Genomic DNA, 16,745 nt, shown 5'->3' on the forward strand with positions numbered 1-16,745 from the left:
GCAGAAGGCAGAAGCTATACATTTTCAATAATTGAAATATAAAATCTTATTTTGCATCTATATATCATTTCTTTGCTACACGTTGATGACTTTTCCGTAAACCATACCACAAAAAAAAAAAAAAAAAATCACCAGGTGAGGGACTAGTAGTTCTAGCTTGGTGGAAGAATCGCTTTGTTGGTCTAGGCCAGGAATCGATTTTCTCCAAGCACAGAATTACTCAGCTTTATCCTTTTGGCCACATGGGTATGAGCTCATTGCTTACGGCCCATTTACATACATGGAGGACCCTATTCGTAGGATACCCTCTCTGATTTAAAAAAAAATTATTGAAAAAATGTGAATTTAGAGGTTTGATCTGTCCTTTTCTTATCATTACATATTGAAAATATCTTCCTTTGGCCATTTATAGAGAGAACCGAATTATTTTTTCGCTTCCACGAGTTTGATATTTTTTTGTTAAAAAAAAATTACTGGGTTTAAAAGAAAAAGTTTTGTAGTTCGGAAAAATAGTTATAGCTTTAGTGGGATTAAAACTTACACTGATTTCAAATATAAACAATACAAGCTTATGGAATCTGATTACAATAATAACGGATAATTGGATATGATAATAAAATCGAGTACCACAAATGAATCGTAAGGATAAAAAAGAAGAAATTATATATCTATGAAGATGATTGTAGAACTGAATTCGCAAATGGTGTGGTCCAATTCAAGCTTCTTGTTATGTACCCCCATCAATCCTTTTCTCACTTTCTATCCGTAAGCCCTTTAGAACTCTAATCTTTTTGTAAAAAAAAAATACAAATAAAGGTTCAAAGTTCAGCTTTCATGTTCGATGGTACTTGGTTTGATGGACCTGCATAGATATATATTGTACACCTCAAAACTAAATCATCGTGTCCATATAATGAAACGAAAAAAATAACACACACACACATGATTTAAATTTCCTTACCTGGGTTCAATTCGTGGATCAGGTTTTGAGCGAAACCCATATGAATGATGCTATGTAAATCATCTTCAGAAAATGTTGAATACTGAAAACAAAAGCCAAAAAGGGTTAAGGTTGTTTCGCATGTTACATTTATATAGAAGAATGTTAAAAAGTGATAGAAGAATTTAGAAAAAAAACCTGAGAAATAGAGTCAGTGAAATGAGCAAGTGTTGGTAAGTGAGAAACGAAGCTTCTAGTTTCAGAAGATTCCAATGGGGTCATTGTGTTATTGGAAGAAATTTTAGGGTTCAATTGTAAAATTGTATTGTGATGATGATCACTCAATAAGGTTTCTGCTGAAGAATCTAGTTGAAGTACTTGATGATGCATTAGATTGTTGCTTGAAGGAAATATCTGTCAGAAAATTAAAAAGTTTTATAAACACACGATTGGTTCACAAAGTAATTATTGTTATAATAATTGTCAATTATAATTACTATTAATGTTGTTTTAAAAAAAAAAAGTGTGACGGTGACTTACATCCTTTGACATGAAAGCATCCATGTTAAAGTCCAGCCTGGTGTTCACTGACGATAACTTCATCGACAAGAACTGCACCATAATTGAAATTAAGATTATTAAGATTAAGAAAGTAAATAAATAAAATTCGAAATCGTGTAGTTGTTGTTTTGGAAAAGCGACTATGAAATAATGGAAAAGAGTTTAAAGTGGACAAAAATAATCTAATTGAGAAATTACCTCAACTTGTCGTTGCAATGATTGGACATAGTTTATAATTTCATCCAGCATCAGTGCTTTCCCAGTAACCTTTAACAATATATCATTATTCTTATCACAACTACATTACAACTAAAAACGAATCAATTAGTTAAATTAATCAAACTCTCTCTCTCTCTCTCTCTCTCTCTCTCTCTCACCTTGTTGCATCCAGGGACAAGATCTTGAAGCAGCTTCATTCTCTCGCTTATTTTCTCTCTTCGAACCTTTTTTAAAAAATCGAAACCTCAAATTCCAACCCATATAGAGAGCATATGACTAATCCAACTAATGAGAACATAATTAAACCTAGAGATTGAACTAGGTAACTAATTTTGGTAAGAAAAAGCAAAAATAAAAAGTTAACTGACTCGTTCTGCGAGACTGTGACTGTCTGTGGCTTGGCCTCGTCTAGCTCTGACATGAATGTAGTCTTTGTAAGGATCATCATCAACTGATTTCGTTTTGTCTTCGTTTGCTTCTGTCTTTTTGCTTCTCTTCGGGTCAGAAACTTCCTTCTCTTCAACCTCCTGAAAATAAACAAAACTAATTAAAATAATGAAAAAAAAAGGTTTTATTTAAAGAATGTGAATCGAAAGCTTTGATTATGAAAGAACCTTTGATGGTGAAGCTGTGGAAGGAGAATTCTGCTTGGATTTTGTTTTTCTTTTCCGGGAAATTTCACCGGAAGATTCGCCGGCGAGAGGCTTGAGAGCTGGGGTGCTAGAGACACGTGGCATTTTCTCATTGGCTGCGACGGGTACGTTATTATTATTAATCGGGAACGGTGGGTTGGTTCTGCCGTTAAAACTCCGGCTACCGAAACAAGAGAACCTCGCCGCTCTCTCCGCGAAACCCGTATCGCCGGAGAATTCAGCCAAGGGGGTCGGCGGTTTCGTCACCATCATATGTCTCGGAGGTGGAGAGCTGCGCATCGGAGTTGCGTAACACGAGGCGGAGACGTTCCCGTTGCTCGCCGGAGCTCCGTAGATCTCGCCGATGTTACCCAATTTTCCGATGAGCTCTCTGATGATGAAATTGTCTCCATGAGCTACTCCTCCTCCGCCGGAAAAGTTAGAGTTCGGCGAAGAGACGAGTGAACTCAGAGCCGAGTCGAAGATGCTCTGTTCCGTTGACTTTTCCCAGAACAAACAATCCCGGGATAGATTGTGACTGAGACTGGGGTCCACCGGCTGGGTTGAACTCGAAACCCAGTTTAGCATCGCCGAAGAAGAAGACGGTGACGTCATCAGCACCGGCGGTTGTGAAACTCCTGCATTCATAAACAGCTCGTTCTCCATGGAGCTCAATTCTAAGGAAGTGAAGATGGAAATCAAAAGTGCAGATTTTTAAAGTCCTTAATCAAAGAGCGATTAATTAATTAAACTCAGATCAGAGATGATTCGTCCAATAGAAAGATATAAAAAAGTTTGTAAATTTCTTAAAGTGAAGAACAGAGTAGAAAAGGGGAGCTCGTTAATGGCACTAATGAGGAGTTTATATACTTTTTTAATAAAATTTGTATTTTAAAATTTTCACCAATCAATGACTTTCTAATAAATGGAAATAAATAAATAAATAAAAAGGAAGAAGGCCTTGGACGTTTAGTTAATGTAATAAAACGTCAAAGACAAATCTGCTATTTAAGCTTATTTCTAACGAACTAATTTTGACGAATGGGTTCCTTTGTCGATGTTTCCTTAACCATCGCCGGTTCTTATGTTGATTTTGTAATGTCAAAAGTGTTGAACGCTCTCTTTGATCGAATATCAAAGAAGAAGACAATAATATATTGTTTCAAGAAGTAAGTTTCGATGAGGCAATTGGGTTTTTGTTGAAGCAATTAAGAATTAGTTAAAATTTTAAGACTCTCGAGTGTTGCTTTGGTGTCGCTAACATATGTCAAGTTTTACTTAAAAAGTAGTGTTTTGTTTGTGTTACCTGAATTTTACAGTAATATGCAAAATAGATTGTCTGAGTTCAGTTGACGAACTCATTGTTTTCAAATTCCAGGTTCCAGGCAAGTACACGTTTTCAATAACATATCACCGACTTTTTACGTTAGGAAAGACAAAAAGAGACATACATACGAATAGATGAATAGATGAGATAAAGTATACTTCATGTCATATAATAGTACAACCTTGAGCGCCGTCAAAATAAGAAAAAAAAGAAGAAGATAATATACACGTTGAGCTATTTCATACATACAGCTACGCATTCAAACAATACAGATGCTTCGGATCAGATCTCGTATCAGTTATCTTATCACAAATAATATTCACACCTACGTCACGCATGATGAAACAGATGCTCTAATCATCTGTATAGTCCAATATCGATTGCATTAATAAGAGCGCGTCTTGTGGTCTTCTTCTATTCATATGGGCCTTCAACTTCTAAACCCATTAACGAATTAAACGGGTTTCATCCATCCACGAGAGAAAAAATTTATATGGGTTTACCTAATATCACTGAAAGATATTTGAGTACTTTGGTAAAATGATCTTATTTCTCAATAATGTTTATAATAGTCTAAGATGCTCTTTATATAGGCTGTAGAATAATCTAGACTGCTGTAGAATAATCTAGACTTCTCTAGGGTTTTACAGTTGGTTACAACCTTAGTCATCACATAAGGTTAGAAGGATTTTGAATCTGTTTGCTTGTGGTTCATGTTCCTTCTTCTTTACTCTAACGTCTTTTGCAGGTATATATAGATTTGTCTTCTTCTGTGGTGGAGTTACTGGGCTTTCCTTGAGTTGGGTCTTTCTTTGATTTGTAGTTGGGCTTGATTTGGTACATTCACTAACATTCCCCCTCAATTGAAAGGTGGGTGACCAACTGACGTCGAGCATGTGCCGGAGTAAGGTGAACTCCTTTTGCGGTAACGATTTGGTGAAAATATCAGCCAATTGAAGAGCTGCTGGGATGTGCCTCGTCTCAATGAAGCCAAGAGCTACTTGCTCACGAATGTAGTGGTAATCTATATCGAAGTTTTTCGATCGATTGTGGAGAGCTAGGTTTGCACTGAGGTAGACTGTGGAAAGGTTGTCGCATTGAAGAACGGTGGGATGAGATTGAAAGATGTCGAGATCTCTGAGAAGGAAGGAGAGCCACGTGAGTTCCTGGGTTGTTGCTGTGAGAGCTCTGTATTCTGCTTCGGTGGATGAGTTCGACATTGTTTGTTGGCATTTGGCTGACCACGAAACAAGATTAGGTCCGAGCAGAGTACAAAATCCGGAGGTTGACCTTCTAGTGTTCTTGCAACCTCCCCAGTCATTGTCACTGTAGGCAGAGAGAGATAGGTTGTTGTCTTTCCAAATGCGGAGACCCATGTGGAGTGTGCCTTTGAGATATCGAAGGATCCGTTTTAGGAGGCCAAAGTCAGAGGTAGTGGGGGCGTGCATAAGCTGGCAAACAAAATTGACGGCAAATTGGATGTCAGGACGAGTGATAGTTAGATATTGGAGTTTACCCGCAAGGCTTCTAAAATAAGTAGGTTCGGAGAATAACTCTGAGCTAAAATTAGTGAGTTGCTGCGGCAGTGGAGTCGGCATTGGATTGTAATTACTCATTGCAGCTTGATGTAGTATGTCATAAGCATAGGCTGTCTGGTGCATGAATATGCCTGTTGGATGCATTTCAAACTCGACTCCAAGAAAGTACTTCGGAGGACCAAGGTCTTTCATGAGGAAGCGTTGATTCAGAGTTTCAAGAAGCTTGTCCAGGAGATATTGACTACTTCATGTAAGAAGAATATCATCAACATACAGAAGTAAGGTTAGAGATTCTCCATTTTTGCGATAAGTAAACAGAGAGGGATCAGATTTGCTGCAGTCGAAACCAAATTCGATCAGGAAGGTGCTGAATGTGTCGAACCAAGCCCTTGGAGCTTGTTTGAGTCCGTAAAGGGCCTTGGTGAGACGACACACATGGTTAGGTTTCTGCTGATCAACAAAGCCATCGGGTTGATACATGAAGAGTGGTTCTTGCAGTTCTCCATGGAGGAAAAAAGCGTTTGATACATCCAACTGCTTTATTGGCCATCCTTTAGCTGTAGCAACTTCTAGGACCAACCTGATAGTCGATGTTCTTACTACTAGACTGTATGTCTCGAGGTAATCTACACCTTCTTCTTGCTCAAATCCCTTGGCAACAAGTCTTGCTTTGAGTTTGTCTACGGTTCCATCAGGCTTTAACTTGGTTTTGAATACCCATTTCGAGTGTAGCAGGTTCATATCTTCTGTTGGTTCAACCAAGTCCCATGTGTGTAACATGTTGATTCTCCCTACTTCATCCATTAGTGCAAGATTCCACCCTGGATGAGCCATTGCAGCTTCCAGATCTTTAGGTTCTTCAGTCGTATATCTGGAAGTTAGAAGAGCATATCGCGGATTAAGTTTGTGAATTCCGTCTTTAGCTCTAGTGACCATAGGATGATCGTTAATTAGTTGAATCTCTTGATCATCAAGCAGTTCTGATTCACCATTGTCAGAATCTGATGGCTCCATGTTGGTTTCGTTTTGCAGATCATAGGCATTGTCCTCCTCTGCTGCAACAGGTTCAGTATCCACATTCTCATTGTTCTCGCTAAAGAGTCCTTCGTCGTTTTGCGTATCAGCAGCTTGAGAATTGTGTGGAGTTGGTGACACGATAACAGGGTTCAGAGTTGCAGGTATCGCGTGAGGACTTACTGTGAAAGATATTTGAGTACTTTGGTAAAATGATCTTATTTCTCAATAATGTTTACAATAGTCTAAGAGGCTCTTTATATATGCTGTAGAATAATTTAGACTTCTTTAAGGTTTTACAGCTAGTTACAACCTTAGTCATCACATAAGGTTAGAATGGTTTTGAATCTGTTTGCTTGTGGTTCCTGTTCCTTTTTCTTAACTCTAACATCTTTTGGAGGTACATATAGATTTGTCTTCTTCTGTGGTGGAGTTATTGGACTTTCCTTGAGTTGAGCCTTTCCTTGATTTGTAGTTGGGCTTGATTTGATACATTTGTATCAAATTATTAAAACATCTTAAAAACTGATGAAAATTAAACATCATTGGATTGGAGCTGGAGATTAAGTCACTAACTAAAATTTATATGGGTTTACCTAATGGCTATCACAACGTATAAAATTATAAAAACATCTTAAAACTAATGAAAATCATACATCATTGGATTGGAGCTGGACATTAAGTCACTAACTAATATTGATACAGAAAATCATTTTGATATTAAGTTATGAAGATGTTTGCATAATTGTTTTTTTAAGAACAACAAATTAAAATATTAGTATGTGTACATCACCACTACCACAATCAATTATGTGAGCTAGTATATGCAATATGGATAATAAGTTAGTTGCATCAGTTAATGTAGGAAAAACATATACATGACATTATTTGTCTGATTTGTTGTAAAAAGTGTTCACTTTAGTTTTACTCGAAATACGAATAGTTCTAGGTAAATGTTTTCTACTAAATTCTGTGCAAGTACATTAATTTTGCACTTTTCATGTTCGTAGCTAGTGTACATTCTATACATAACAATGATTTAGGAAAGATGTTTGAGTCCCGTATATAGAGTGCTTCTTGGCACCATCCTTACTCCTTAGTGTATTTTATTCTAAAACTAGCAGCATTTTCACGATTTAACTATAAAATAGTAAAGATCCCTTGACTCTTCGCATTTAAATAAAAATTACGATAATATACAAGAATATGGATTTGGGTTCGTCTTTAATAATAGTATACCGCAACCTGCATGGGACAACGAGCATAAATAGACACCACATAACAAAACCCACTTGTCACGTTCTTGTTCTTACTAGGGATTATTAGATATTGTCACTTGTTCGTTACTTCATTCTGAGAACTCTTCACACCTCCCAAATTCCAACTTTTTTCTTCCATTAAATTAGCAAAAGTTATTGGACGCGAGCTTTCCCCCTCAGTTGGTGTAATTTCCCCCTACGTTGTTGGTACTAATTACTTTATATGAATAGACTAACAACTATAATGGAAGATAGATTGTCAGTTTAAAATATCATTTGAAGATAGCCGGATGAATTTTTGTGCATGGATGCTTAGGCGACAATGCCTTTATTATATATAGTTTATTCGCTCTCTCACTGATCTCCCAAGATATTGCTTGTTTCTAATACCTCACAGTCACAGGCTAACACATATCTTACGTTCAACCAATAAATAAAGACCGAGTCATAAAATTGACTTATTCTCCATCTCAACCATAAATTTTTCTTTCGAACTCAAAACGGATCACAATTAAAGTATATGCTCGGCTTAAACAAGATTATTGGTAAGTCTTAATAAAAAGAGTTTATTTTAAAATGTTACAGAGAGACGCAGCTAGCTACACCTTTCCCTATCATGAAGAGCCAAAAGAAATGGATTAAATCAAGAAAAGAGGATAGGGGATACAAAGGTGAAAGGCTCTTTGGGTTGGTTCTTCTTCTTTTGGCCCTACGCCTTCCCCTTTGGCAATCATCTATCTCTCGTCCTATTTGGCCCCCACCACAATTCATCATATTATTCCTCTCTTTCTTTCTTTCTTTTTTTTTTATCTCTCTGTCACGTGTCCTCTTTTCCTGTAAATTCTATCTGTAATTTGCTTACGGATAACCCTTATTTTCCTACCATCTCAATCTGCTTGTAAATTTTTGTAGCGACAAACTGATAAGACTTTTCACATCTGTCTTGTAATTCTTTTTAAGTAAAAACTTCAACTGAAAACAAAATTAATCTAGAAATTTCGAAAATTATACTTTTTCCTCAACCATTTAAGACTATTTACAATGGAATGGTTGACATACGATAAGATTTTGTTTCTAGAATATCAGAGGAACTTTCAATCGCTAAACGACCATAGTGAATTATTAATTTTATAATTTTGGAGGGTAATACAAATCTAGATATGTTTTTTAGTTTTATGTTATTTGGTCAAATTGATATCTTTGTTGTTGTTGTCGTCGTCAAATTTGAAGTAACATACATATATCATTGTTTTCAAATCAAACTTGAAGGTGAAATTATTATTATTATTGGGTCAAATTAAATCAGGCGTAGCATGGGTTATGGAGTTGTTAGTTTTTCAATTAATAAAATGTAAAGACACATACATATCTCCATCTATGGTTTTCTCGTCTAAACAAAATTGTCTATAAGAATTTTCTATCGTATATCACATACAATAATAGTAAAATATTATGATTAACTTGTAGACGAAAGCGTATGTTTTTGTTTTTTGTGCAGAAAAAAAATGGGATGTGGAACCTATGAGAAATCTTCCTGGGCCAGCTACCATTCAAAAACTACTCCATCTAGTGAGAGAGAGAGATAGAGGGAGTCTAGTGCATGCAGTTGTTAGATGAACATTGAATGTAATCAATGTATGACATGAAGTGACATGCACATCTATGAGAAATCGTACGAAAATCATAATCATTCTAATTTTTATTAATTAACTTAACTATATTTGTCTAATTGATAGCATATCTTCATAGAGTCACTAGCCGAGCCGTGCTGCTAAACATGGGAGCTTTAATGCTTTATATAATCCATCGGAAGGCTCATCGATGGATGGTCTATCGAGTCCAAGATCCATCGATCCGGTACCCAAAATCCGAATATACTAAAATATCTACGTGAACAATTTACATTATGACTATGTCCGCATAAGTTATATAACTTTTACTAAAGAAACTAATAAAAATGGAAGCGTGAAAAATGTAAATGAGAGGAGGAATAAAACCCTAAATACCCGTTGCCTGTTGGGATATGCCTTTGCTTGCCTAACCCATCGGGCCAAAAGTCGTCATGCTTATTAGTAAGCAAGAAGTGGTATATCCTCCGGTTCTGCTTTTCCCCATTATTTCGTGTCTTCTTATAATATGCACCTTCCATCTTTATTTCTTTATTTATATCTAATAATTATAGTATAAATAACTTAAGCTTCTCTTCGAATATTCGGAGCCCCAACTCCTCTCTTCTCTCTCTCTCTCTTCACGCATTTCTTGTTCTTGAACCTTTTATAAAAACCCATCTCATCCTTCTCTCTCTCTCTTATTCAAACTTCTCTCCGAGAAAAAAAAAATTCGAGTTACGTGTTTCTTTATACATTTTGATATGGGTTTCTCTAGAGCAAAACGTGTCACCGATCCACTCGCAGACGAGGTTAGGGCTCGTCTCGTTGGATGTAGCTTTAGCAGCGGCAGTGAACATACCGGCGACGGAATCGAAGATTACGAAGACGATGACTCGCCTTGTCTCTCCGATCTTGTACAAGGCTTTTTGGAAGATGAAGTTGAGACCGTCGATGATGATGACTCTCGCTGGTGTGATCAAGATTCGGGTTCCGACTCGGATTCTGACTCGGACGGAGCGGAGCTCCCTGACTACGCCGACGATATCGCGAAGATTCTGAGGAACTCACTTATAGAAGATTCATACGGAAGAACGGTGCTGGTTCACGTGGCGAGAGCAATGGAAGTGTTGTCGTCTCTCGGATCTCAGCACGAACAGCGTGCCGTTTTGTTGCGTAAGGTCATGTCTCTTCTCAGAGAGCTTGGCCACAATGCGGCCATCTGCAAAACCAAATGGAAATCTTCCGGCGGTCTCACCGCCGGTAACCACGAGTTTATCGACGTCATGTTTACCACACCTTCATCAGCCTCGTCTCAGACCGTACGTTACATCGTCGATTTAGATTTCGCGTCGCGGTTCCAAATCGCCAGGCCAACGGCACAGTACGCGCGTGTGCTTCAATCGCTTCCGGCGGTTTTCGTGGGAAGAGGAGAGGAGTTGAAGCGGATCTTGCGGCTCGTATGTGACGCCGCGAGGATCTCACTTAGGAGCCGTGGCCTCACGCTTCCACCTTGGAGGAAGAATCGTTATATGCAAACGCGGTGGCTTGGTCCTTACAAACGCACAGCCAACTTAACTCCGTCATCTTCCGCTCTTAACACCGTCATGTGTCGTGCCATCGGTTTCGATAGTGCCGTCGGTGGCCGTCTATTAGTGCGAACACGATAAAATTAACCCACGTGTCATTTTTTAACTCGATTTTTTCCACACATTCTAGAGAATAATATATAATTCCATTATTTAGAATTTTTTCGTTCGAAATAAAATAAAAACTTGTGATACAAAACAAACAAATTAAACCCAAAAAGAAAAAATCTAGATTTTACGATGAATAAAACAATTTTACGCGGAAAATGAACATTGTGAAGAAAAAAAAATAAAACACAGAAGAGCAATGATCGAGTGCGACAGGTACACACAGATAAGGCTTCGACTGATAGCCGTAGAGTAAGATCTAATGGTCATAATATTAAGAAGGGAGATCAAATGATGTGGAGGATAACGTATTATAATAAATATAGCAATCGACGTGGCAGTAACACGTAACGTAGTTCTCGCAGTGCATTGAATGTGACTTGGCGTGACAAGTCAGGGTCCAGGTCTACCTAGGTGCATGGGTTTGTCGTCTAGTTTCGACCACACCTGATAAAAAGCCTTTACGAGAGAGAAGAAAAAAGTGGGACAAATAAAAATAACAGAGCACGTGGAACGGATAAGGTTTTTATTCATATTTATTTTGTTTTTATTCTTTTGGTGTTTATGCGAATATTCGGGTTTTTCTTTTTCAGACCAGATTTTGCTATCCACAACTGACCTAATCCATTAGAGCAATCTCATTGCACATATTCTGAGATGTCTTTGATTTATTTAGTAATATAATCAAAAAAAGAAAAAGTTTTAATCATAATTTTTGTGAGACACAGGTCTCTGCCGAAACTCTTTTAGTTCACAGAGACCCGACACGTGTCACTATTTTATTGGTTAAGTTTTTTTTTTTTTTTTTCATTTTCTTCTCACTCTCTTTCGACAAAATCAAAAGGATGAAACGCAAAATCAAAACGATCGAGATCGGTTGTCTCGTCGTTTCCAGAAACAAAACATTTGGATCCATCTCTTCTCAAAACCCTTCAAAAATTTATTGGATTTTGGTTGATTTTGTGGTTCCAATTCTATGTTTTGATGAATCATCGAATGGAGATTAAAAAGGAGTGAGGATGGAAGAAGGATCTTTGTGTTTCTTTTCTTCTAGCTCATCTTCTTGTGCTCGAGTTGATGGCAAAGAGTACAAAACCATTCAATCTCCTATTCCATTTTGCAAATACCAAATGAGACACCCAAGGATAACTAATGAGAGGACAAAAAAAAAAACAGGGGTGTAAAGAGATTTGTATTATTTTTAGTATTATTAAAAAAATAAAAATACTCAAATGAGGAAGTGCAATGTGTTTGCTTTTACTGTCTCTTGATATATTAGACTTATTAGTATTAGGACGATTTACATCGTTCGTTTTAATAAGCATAGTTGTATTTAACTAATGATTTCTATTACGACGGTCCAGTTATGCATTTAATTTAATCATGTGATGCTGCAAATCGAATGGTATAATTCCCGAGAAAGATTTTAGAACCACTAGGTCTCAAAGATCACGACTCGTCGACTCATATTAGTCGAATGAGTCATTTCATCAAGTAGTTGGTCGGAATTGATCTCATCTCTCTATATGACAATAGTATTTGTTTTATGCATCTACCTAGTCAAAGTTTCAAACGTTGCCGAGGACTATATACAATACATATTTATAAAATCATAACAAAAAATAATAAACAAATGAAATCCAAGTTGATATATATATATATATATAAATAAATATGGTTGAAGTTAATGTTTTCGTTGATACTTTTTTTTTTGTCATCTGAATTTATATTAATTCCAACAATGGAACTAAGAATTACAAGAGCTAGTACATAATCAAACAGAGTGACAGTTAGCCTAACTTAGTACTCCCACCACAATCGGCCTGGGAAGACTATACAAAAAATCCTGATTTACAAATCAGCCAATAGTTATCCCAAACAAAAAATCCTAATCTACAAATCAGCCAATAATGTTTTCGTTGATACAAAAGATGGAAATAAATTATTCTTTTACTTATGATCGTATTTCTCATTTTACTATGTATATATAAATCTTTGGTATAGTGCTTGCACATGTGTATATTAAAAAAATAGGTCGTTTATCTATCATTATTATTCTTCCTTTAATTGCTGATTTCAAATCGATGATATTTTGTTAATTATACTTGTTATCTCTATGGCGAACACGCAACATGACGAATAAAAGAGGAAAAATCAGTACCGGAGAATCGTCTTTTGATCTTGGAGAATATTAATATGTTAATTTATTTTCATATATGACAAATCTAGTGTCAGCGAAAAATTAAATGTTGTTTCGTTAAGAACTAATTAATCAATGATAATTAATTTTTGTTTTTTATTGTTGATTTGTTTTGCAGTGTGAAAAGTCTTTTTGTTCATCATATACTCTTGAGATCAACCCAAATTATATATATGGCTATGAATGGAGACATTTTATTTGCGGAATTTAGAGAAGATTTATGAATAACGCATATCCTTCACCAATCACAATAATTGTTATATTGTGGTTTTACAAAAAAAAACAAAAAGTGGTGGGTGCCTTTTTTGAGAAGGCAAAATGCTTTGAACTGTAACAACTCAAACATGTTTATTACCCAACCGTCAGAAGAAAAACGAAGTGGATTATTTTTATATATATTTTATTATTTTGATTATAATTAAAAATAGTGTATAGTTGTTGTTTTATCCCCCACATATATATGTCTATGATTCTATCTAGGCTATATATTCTCCCTCTTCTTTTCCCTCTTAGATCATTGTTATATAAAAATTTGCAATCCAGTTTTTTATATTAAAAACATAAAAAAAAACAGATAAGAAAAAAAGATTAATTTGTAATCCAATTTACTTATGTTTAAAGCAGAAATTATTATTTTGAAGAAAAACATATGTTTAAAATATTTCTGATTAACAACTGAAAAATTTCATATTAACAATACCGCTAATAGTTTTTTCACCAATCAAACATCATTGTGTACCGCTTATTTTGCATAAACCACACTTGTACCGCAAATACTTTTATCCCGCACGTACCGCAGTTGAACCGTACCGCACTTTAAAATCATTAGTTTCGCATTACTAAATCCGTCGTTACCATTCAGACCCATAGTTTGCTTAGTGTTTTGATTTCTGAACGAAGCAAATTACACAACCTGCAAAATCGCATGGACAGTACTAAAGTCTAGAGGCCAAGAATGAGTTGAACTTTTGTGATATAGTTCAAACTTAGATGTTTGAACAAAAAAAAAAAAGTTCAAAATTAGATCTAGTGATGATCATATATATCCTTGATTTCAAATTAAAATGTTTGGATCTAAAAACTTTGAATACATTGTTTTTGCATTGAATATAACCTAATCTAAGATCGAACTAAATCTCAGATTGGGTCTTAGGTTATAGATAGATATATTGTCCACTCTTATTACAAGTTACATAAAAACAATTTGTGATATACTGATATCTGTGCTATAGTAGTTGTTTGGGGCCAAATTGTATATTTAAACAAAAGATATTTCATAGCCGGAATGAATTATGTTCACTCTCGTAGTCGTGTACTCCTTCGAAGGATTAAAAAAACAATATATATATTTTTTAATTACATTTTGGTTTATATGCTTTTATTTATACTTATTTAAAAATTTATTTATAAAGTTAATTCCTAAAAAAATTCTAAAAATAATATTATTTAAGATTTTGTTTCCTAAATATTTTACATACCATTCCAACAAAAAAAATACAGCATAATATATATAGAAACAGAAACTATGATATATTAAAAACTATGATAGATTTAACCACACATTGTATTACGTATTGAAGATATTTTATCTCTGAATTTTTTTTCAAACAAAAAAACAATAATTTGATTCCTATTATGTTTTCCAAAATCTGTCAGCTTTGATTATTATGTAAAAAGAATTTCGATTCACATTTATTTAAATATTATACTTAATATATATGAACTTAATAAAATTTTAAAATATTACGAATATGTAGATGGGTTATAAAAAAGAAATATTAGAATTAATAAAATATCATTAAATTTGTGCTAACACGGGTTAAATCCTCATTTTATTATTTGTCAACACTATTAATATTACAATATTTGATATATAAAAATTAAGTTGATTAAACTAAGATTGTGTAAAATAATTAAATCATTAGGAAAAATGTGATTTAATCATAGCGTATAAATGACTTATTATGTATTTAAATTCCTTATTTTTTTGTTAAAATAATTAAAAATCAAAATAGAATCTCAAACACTAAACAAAACAAAAGAAATATAACAAACAAAATGGTAGTAAAGTATATTGCGGGTTAAAAAATTAAGATAAACATTTAGCTGCATAAACGGTCAGAAAATTTACCACTAATATACGAAAAAATTCAACTTATTTAGCTGCACAAACGAAAGAGTGATGAATATATAATTCTATTACATATTCAATGTTAAATAAGTTGCATGCACTCAACCCTTATACATACAAGGTCAGCCAAAGCCGATTATGATATATTTGCATGTCTTTAAAGAATCTTAAATATTTGTAATTGTCAAGATTGGCTACTGGCTTCAACCATGAACCAACTGTGCCCATGCCAGCACTTGGCCACACACAGAGAAGATGTTGTGGACGTAAACCGCTTTTAAACCACAAAAAAAAAATCAAAATATATGAGCATCTGTTGAGATGCAATGCAAACAAATTAATAAATACACGAGCATAGGTTTAATGAACAGGATGTTAAGACTTGTTTTTATAGCGTTTTAGGGCTTCGTTGTATAAATTGAAGATCTCAAGAGATTCTTTTCCTATATACAGTATCAAGGAATGTTTAGTCTGTTTAAGTTCCTTATCTTCTGTAGTCTCTGCTGAGATCTTATTTTATCAAGTTTAACATGTGCATATTTCCGACTTCACTACTTCTATGTGTGGTGATCGCTTATTCTATCATCAGCTCTAGGGCCAGCTTATTCTAGCTTTAGTCACCTCACACCCCTCCCACTTGGGAATCTCATCAATGTGTGACTGTGATTGATCCCAGTTACGTATAATTTTGGAATTACAACTCATTCGAGGTCTATTCTTACAGAATTTGGTTTTCATCAGTTTTCCATCTGATTCTAACACATTGATTCGGATTATTACATCATCAGAGACCAAATTATGTTTGAGGTTTCGAGAGATTATCATGCGCTCATAAAAGAAAGTTCAACAGGCTATACACGCTTACGAAAATCATAAAACGACTGAATACTCTCTCATCTCCGATCCATATATATATATGGATACTTTCGATTTTAAATTTATATTCATTTGATACATTTGTGTGTATAAAATTTGTAAATACATATATATCAAAAGCCATGATCTAGATCATTACGTACATTTATACATATATAATTATCTACTTCACAACGTTAAATACGTACAGTAATTTGAATCTGATCATTTAGTGTTGAGGCTTGTTGTCTTTCATTCACTTGAAGGAGATATGTGGGTTCATTGATTCATTCTCTAGGGTTTGCTTTGACGAACAAATGGGCCTCAAGAGCAAGTTTATATCCTATTTAAGGCTTCCTAGTCACCCATTGTACTTTATAACCCATCAATGGTATTTGTTAGGCTTTACACGTTTATATTTTCAGTGAGGCCAATGACTTCAAACCTCGGTCATTTATTAAGCCTGTTAATTACATTCTGTTCATAAAATGATTCAAAGTGGAAAGAAACTTGATTCTCCATTTGTGAATAGAAACATTGATAGTCATTAATTTTACAGGGATATCAGATTTTGGAGCATAAACATTCGTATCTTTCTTTTGCTAAATTGAAGAAATTCGGTTTGTTAGAGTATAAGATGGATATACAATTATATAAAAGATTCAATGAGAAATAAGTTGCAGATGCACTAAACACTTATACAAACCAGCCAAATCCGAATACTAGTTTATGGACTATGGACTATGTTAAAACAAAGTACTTGAG

General features: G+C 34.8%; 2 protein-coding genes across 2 annotated transcripts; one reads left to right on the forward strand and one right to left on the reverse strand.

Moving 5' to 3' along the window:
* Nucleotides 1-492: 492 nt before the first annotated feature.
* Nucleotides 493-3,873, reverse strand: LOC104764447 (transcription factor bHLH62). Its single transcript, XM_010487980.3, has 8 exons — nucleotides 2,335-3,873; nucleotides 2,089-2,247; nucleotides 1,879-1,944; nucleotides 1,700-1,768; nucleotides 1,481-1,552; nucleotides 1,139-1,354; nucleotides 962-1,043; nucleotides 493-862 (listed from the first exon to the last, which is right to left on the reverse strand). Exons 1-8 carry the CDS (start codon nucleotides 3,016-3,018, stop codon nucleotides 819-821), a joined length of 1,392 nt encoding a protein of 463 aa, XP_010486282.1. The 5' UTR covers nucleotides 3,019-3,873; the 3' UTR covers nucleotides 493-818.
* Nucleotides 3,874-9,262: 5,389 nt separating this feature from the next.
* Nucleotides 9,263-10,845, forward strand: LOC104764448 (uncharacterized). The gene has a single exon (XM_010487981.3). It carries the CDS (start codon nucleotides 9,862-9,864, stop codon nucleotides 10,765-10,767), a length of 906 nt encoding a protein of 301 aa, XP_010486283.1. The 5' UTR covers nucleotides 9,263-9,861; the 3' UTR covers nucleotides 10,768-10,845.
* The last annotated feature ends 5,900 nt before the right edge of the window (nucleotides 10,846-16,745 follow it).

The sequence above is a fragment of the Camelina sativa genome, chromosome 19 (assembly GCF_030686135.1).
Source record: "Camelina sativa cultivar CO46 ecotype springtype chromosome 19, ASM3068613v1".
Classification (NCBI taxonomy): domain Eukaryota; kingdom Viridiplantae; phylum Streptophyta; class Magnoliopsida; order Brassicales; family Brassicaceae; genus Camelina; species Camelina sativa.

What these genes read in the sequence shown, in the direction of transcription:
- LOC104764448 (XM_010487981.3), top strand. Translation starts at nt 9,862, where the DNA reads ATGGGTTTCTCTAGAGCAAAACGTGTCACCGATCCACTCGCAGACGAG.
- LOC104764447 (XM_010487980.3), bottom strand. Translation starts at nt 3,018, where the DNA reads ATGGAGAACGAGCTGTTTATGAATGCAGGAGTTTCACAACCGCCGGTG. An exon ending in CATTGCAACGACAAGTTGAG is followed by an intron (nt 1,553 to 1,699) that starts GTAATTTCTCAA and finishes ATTATGGTGCAG; the next exon opens with TTCTTGTCGATGAAGTTATC. An exon ending in GATCCACGAATTGAACCCAG is followed by an intron (nt 863 to 961) that starts GTAAGGAAATTT and finishes ATATCTATGCAG; the next exon opens with GTCCATCAAACCAAGTACCA.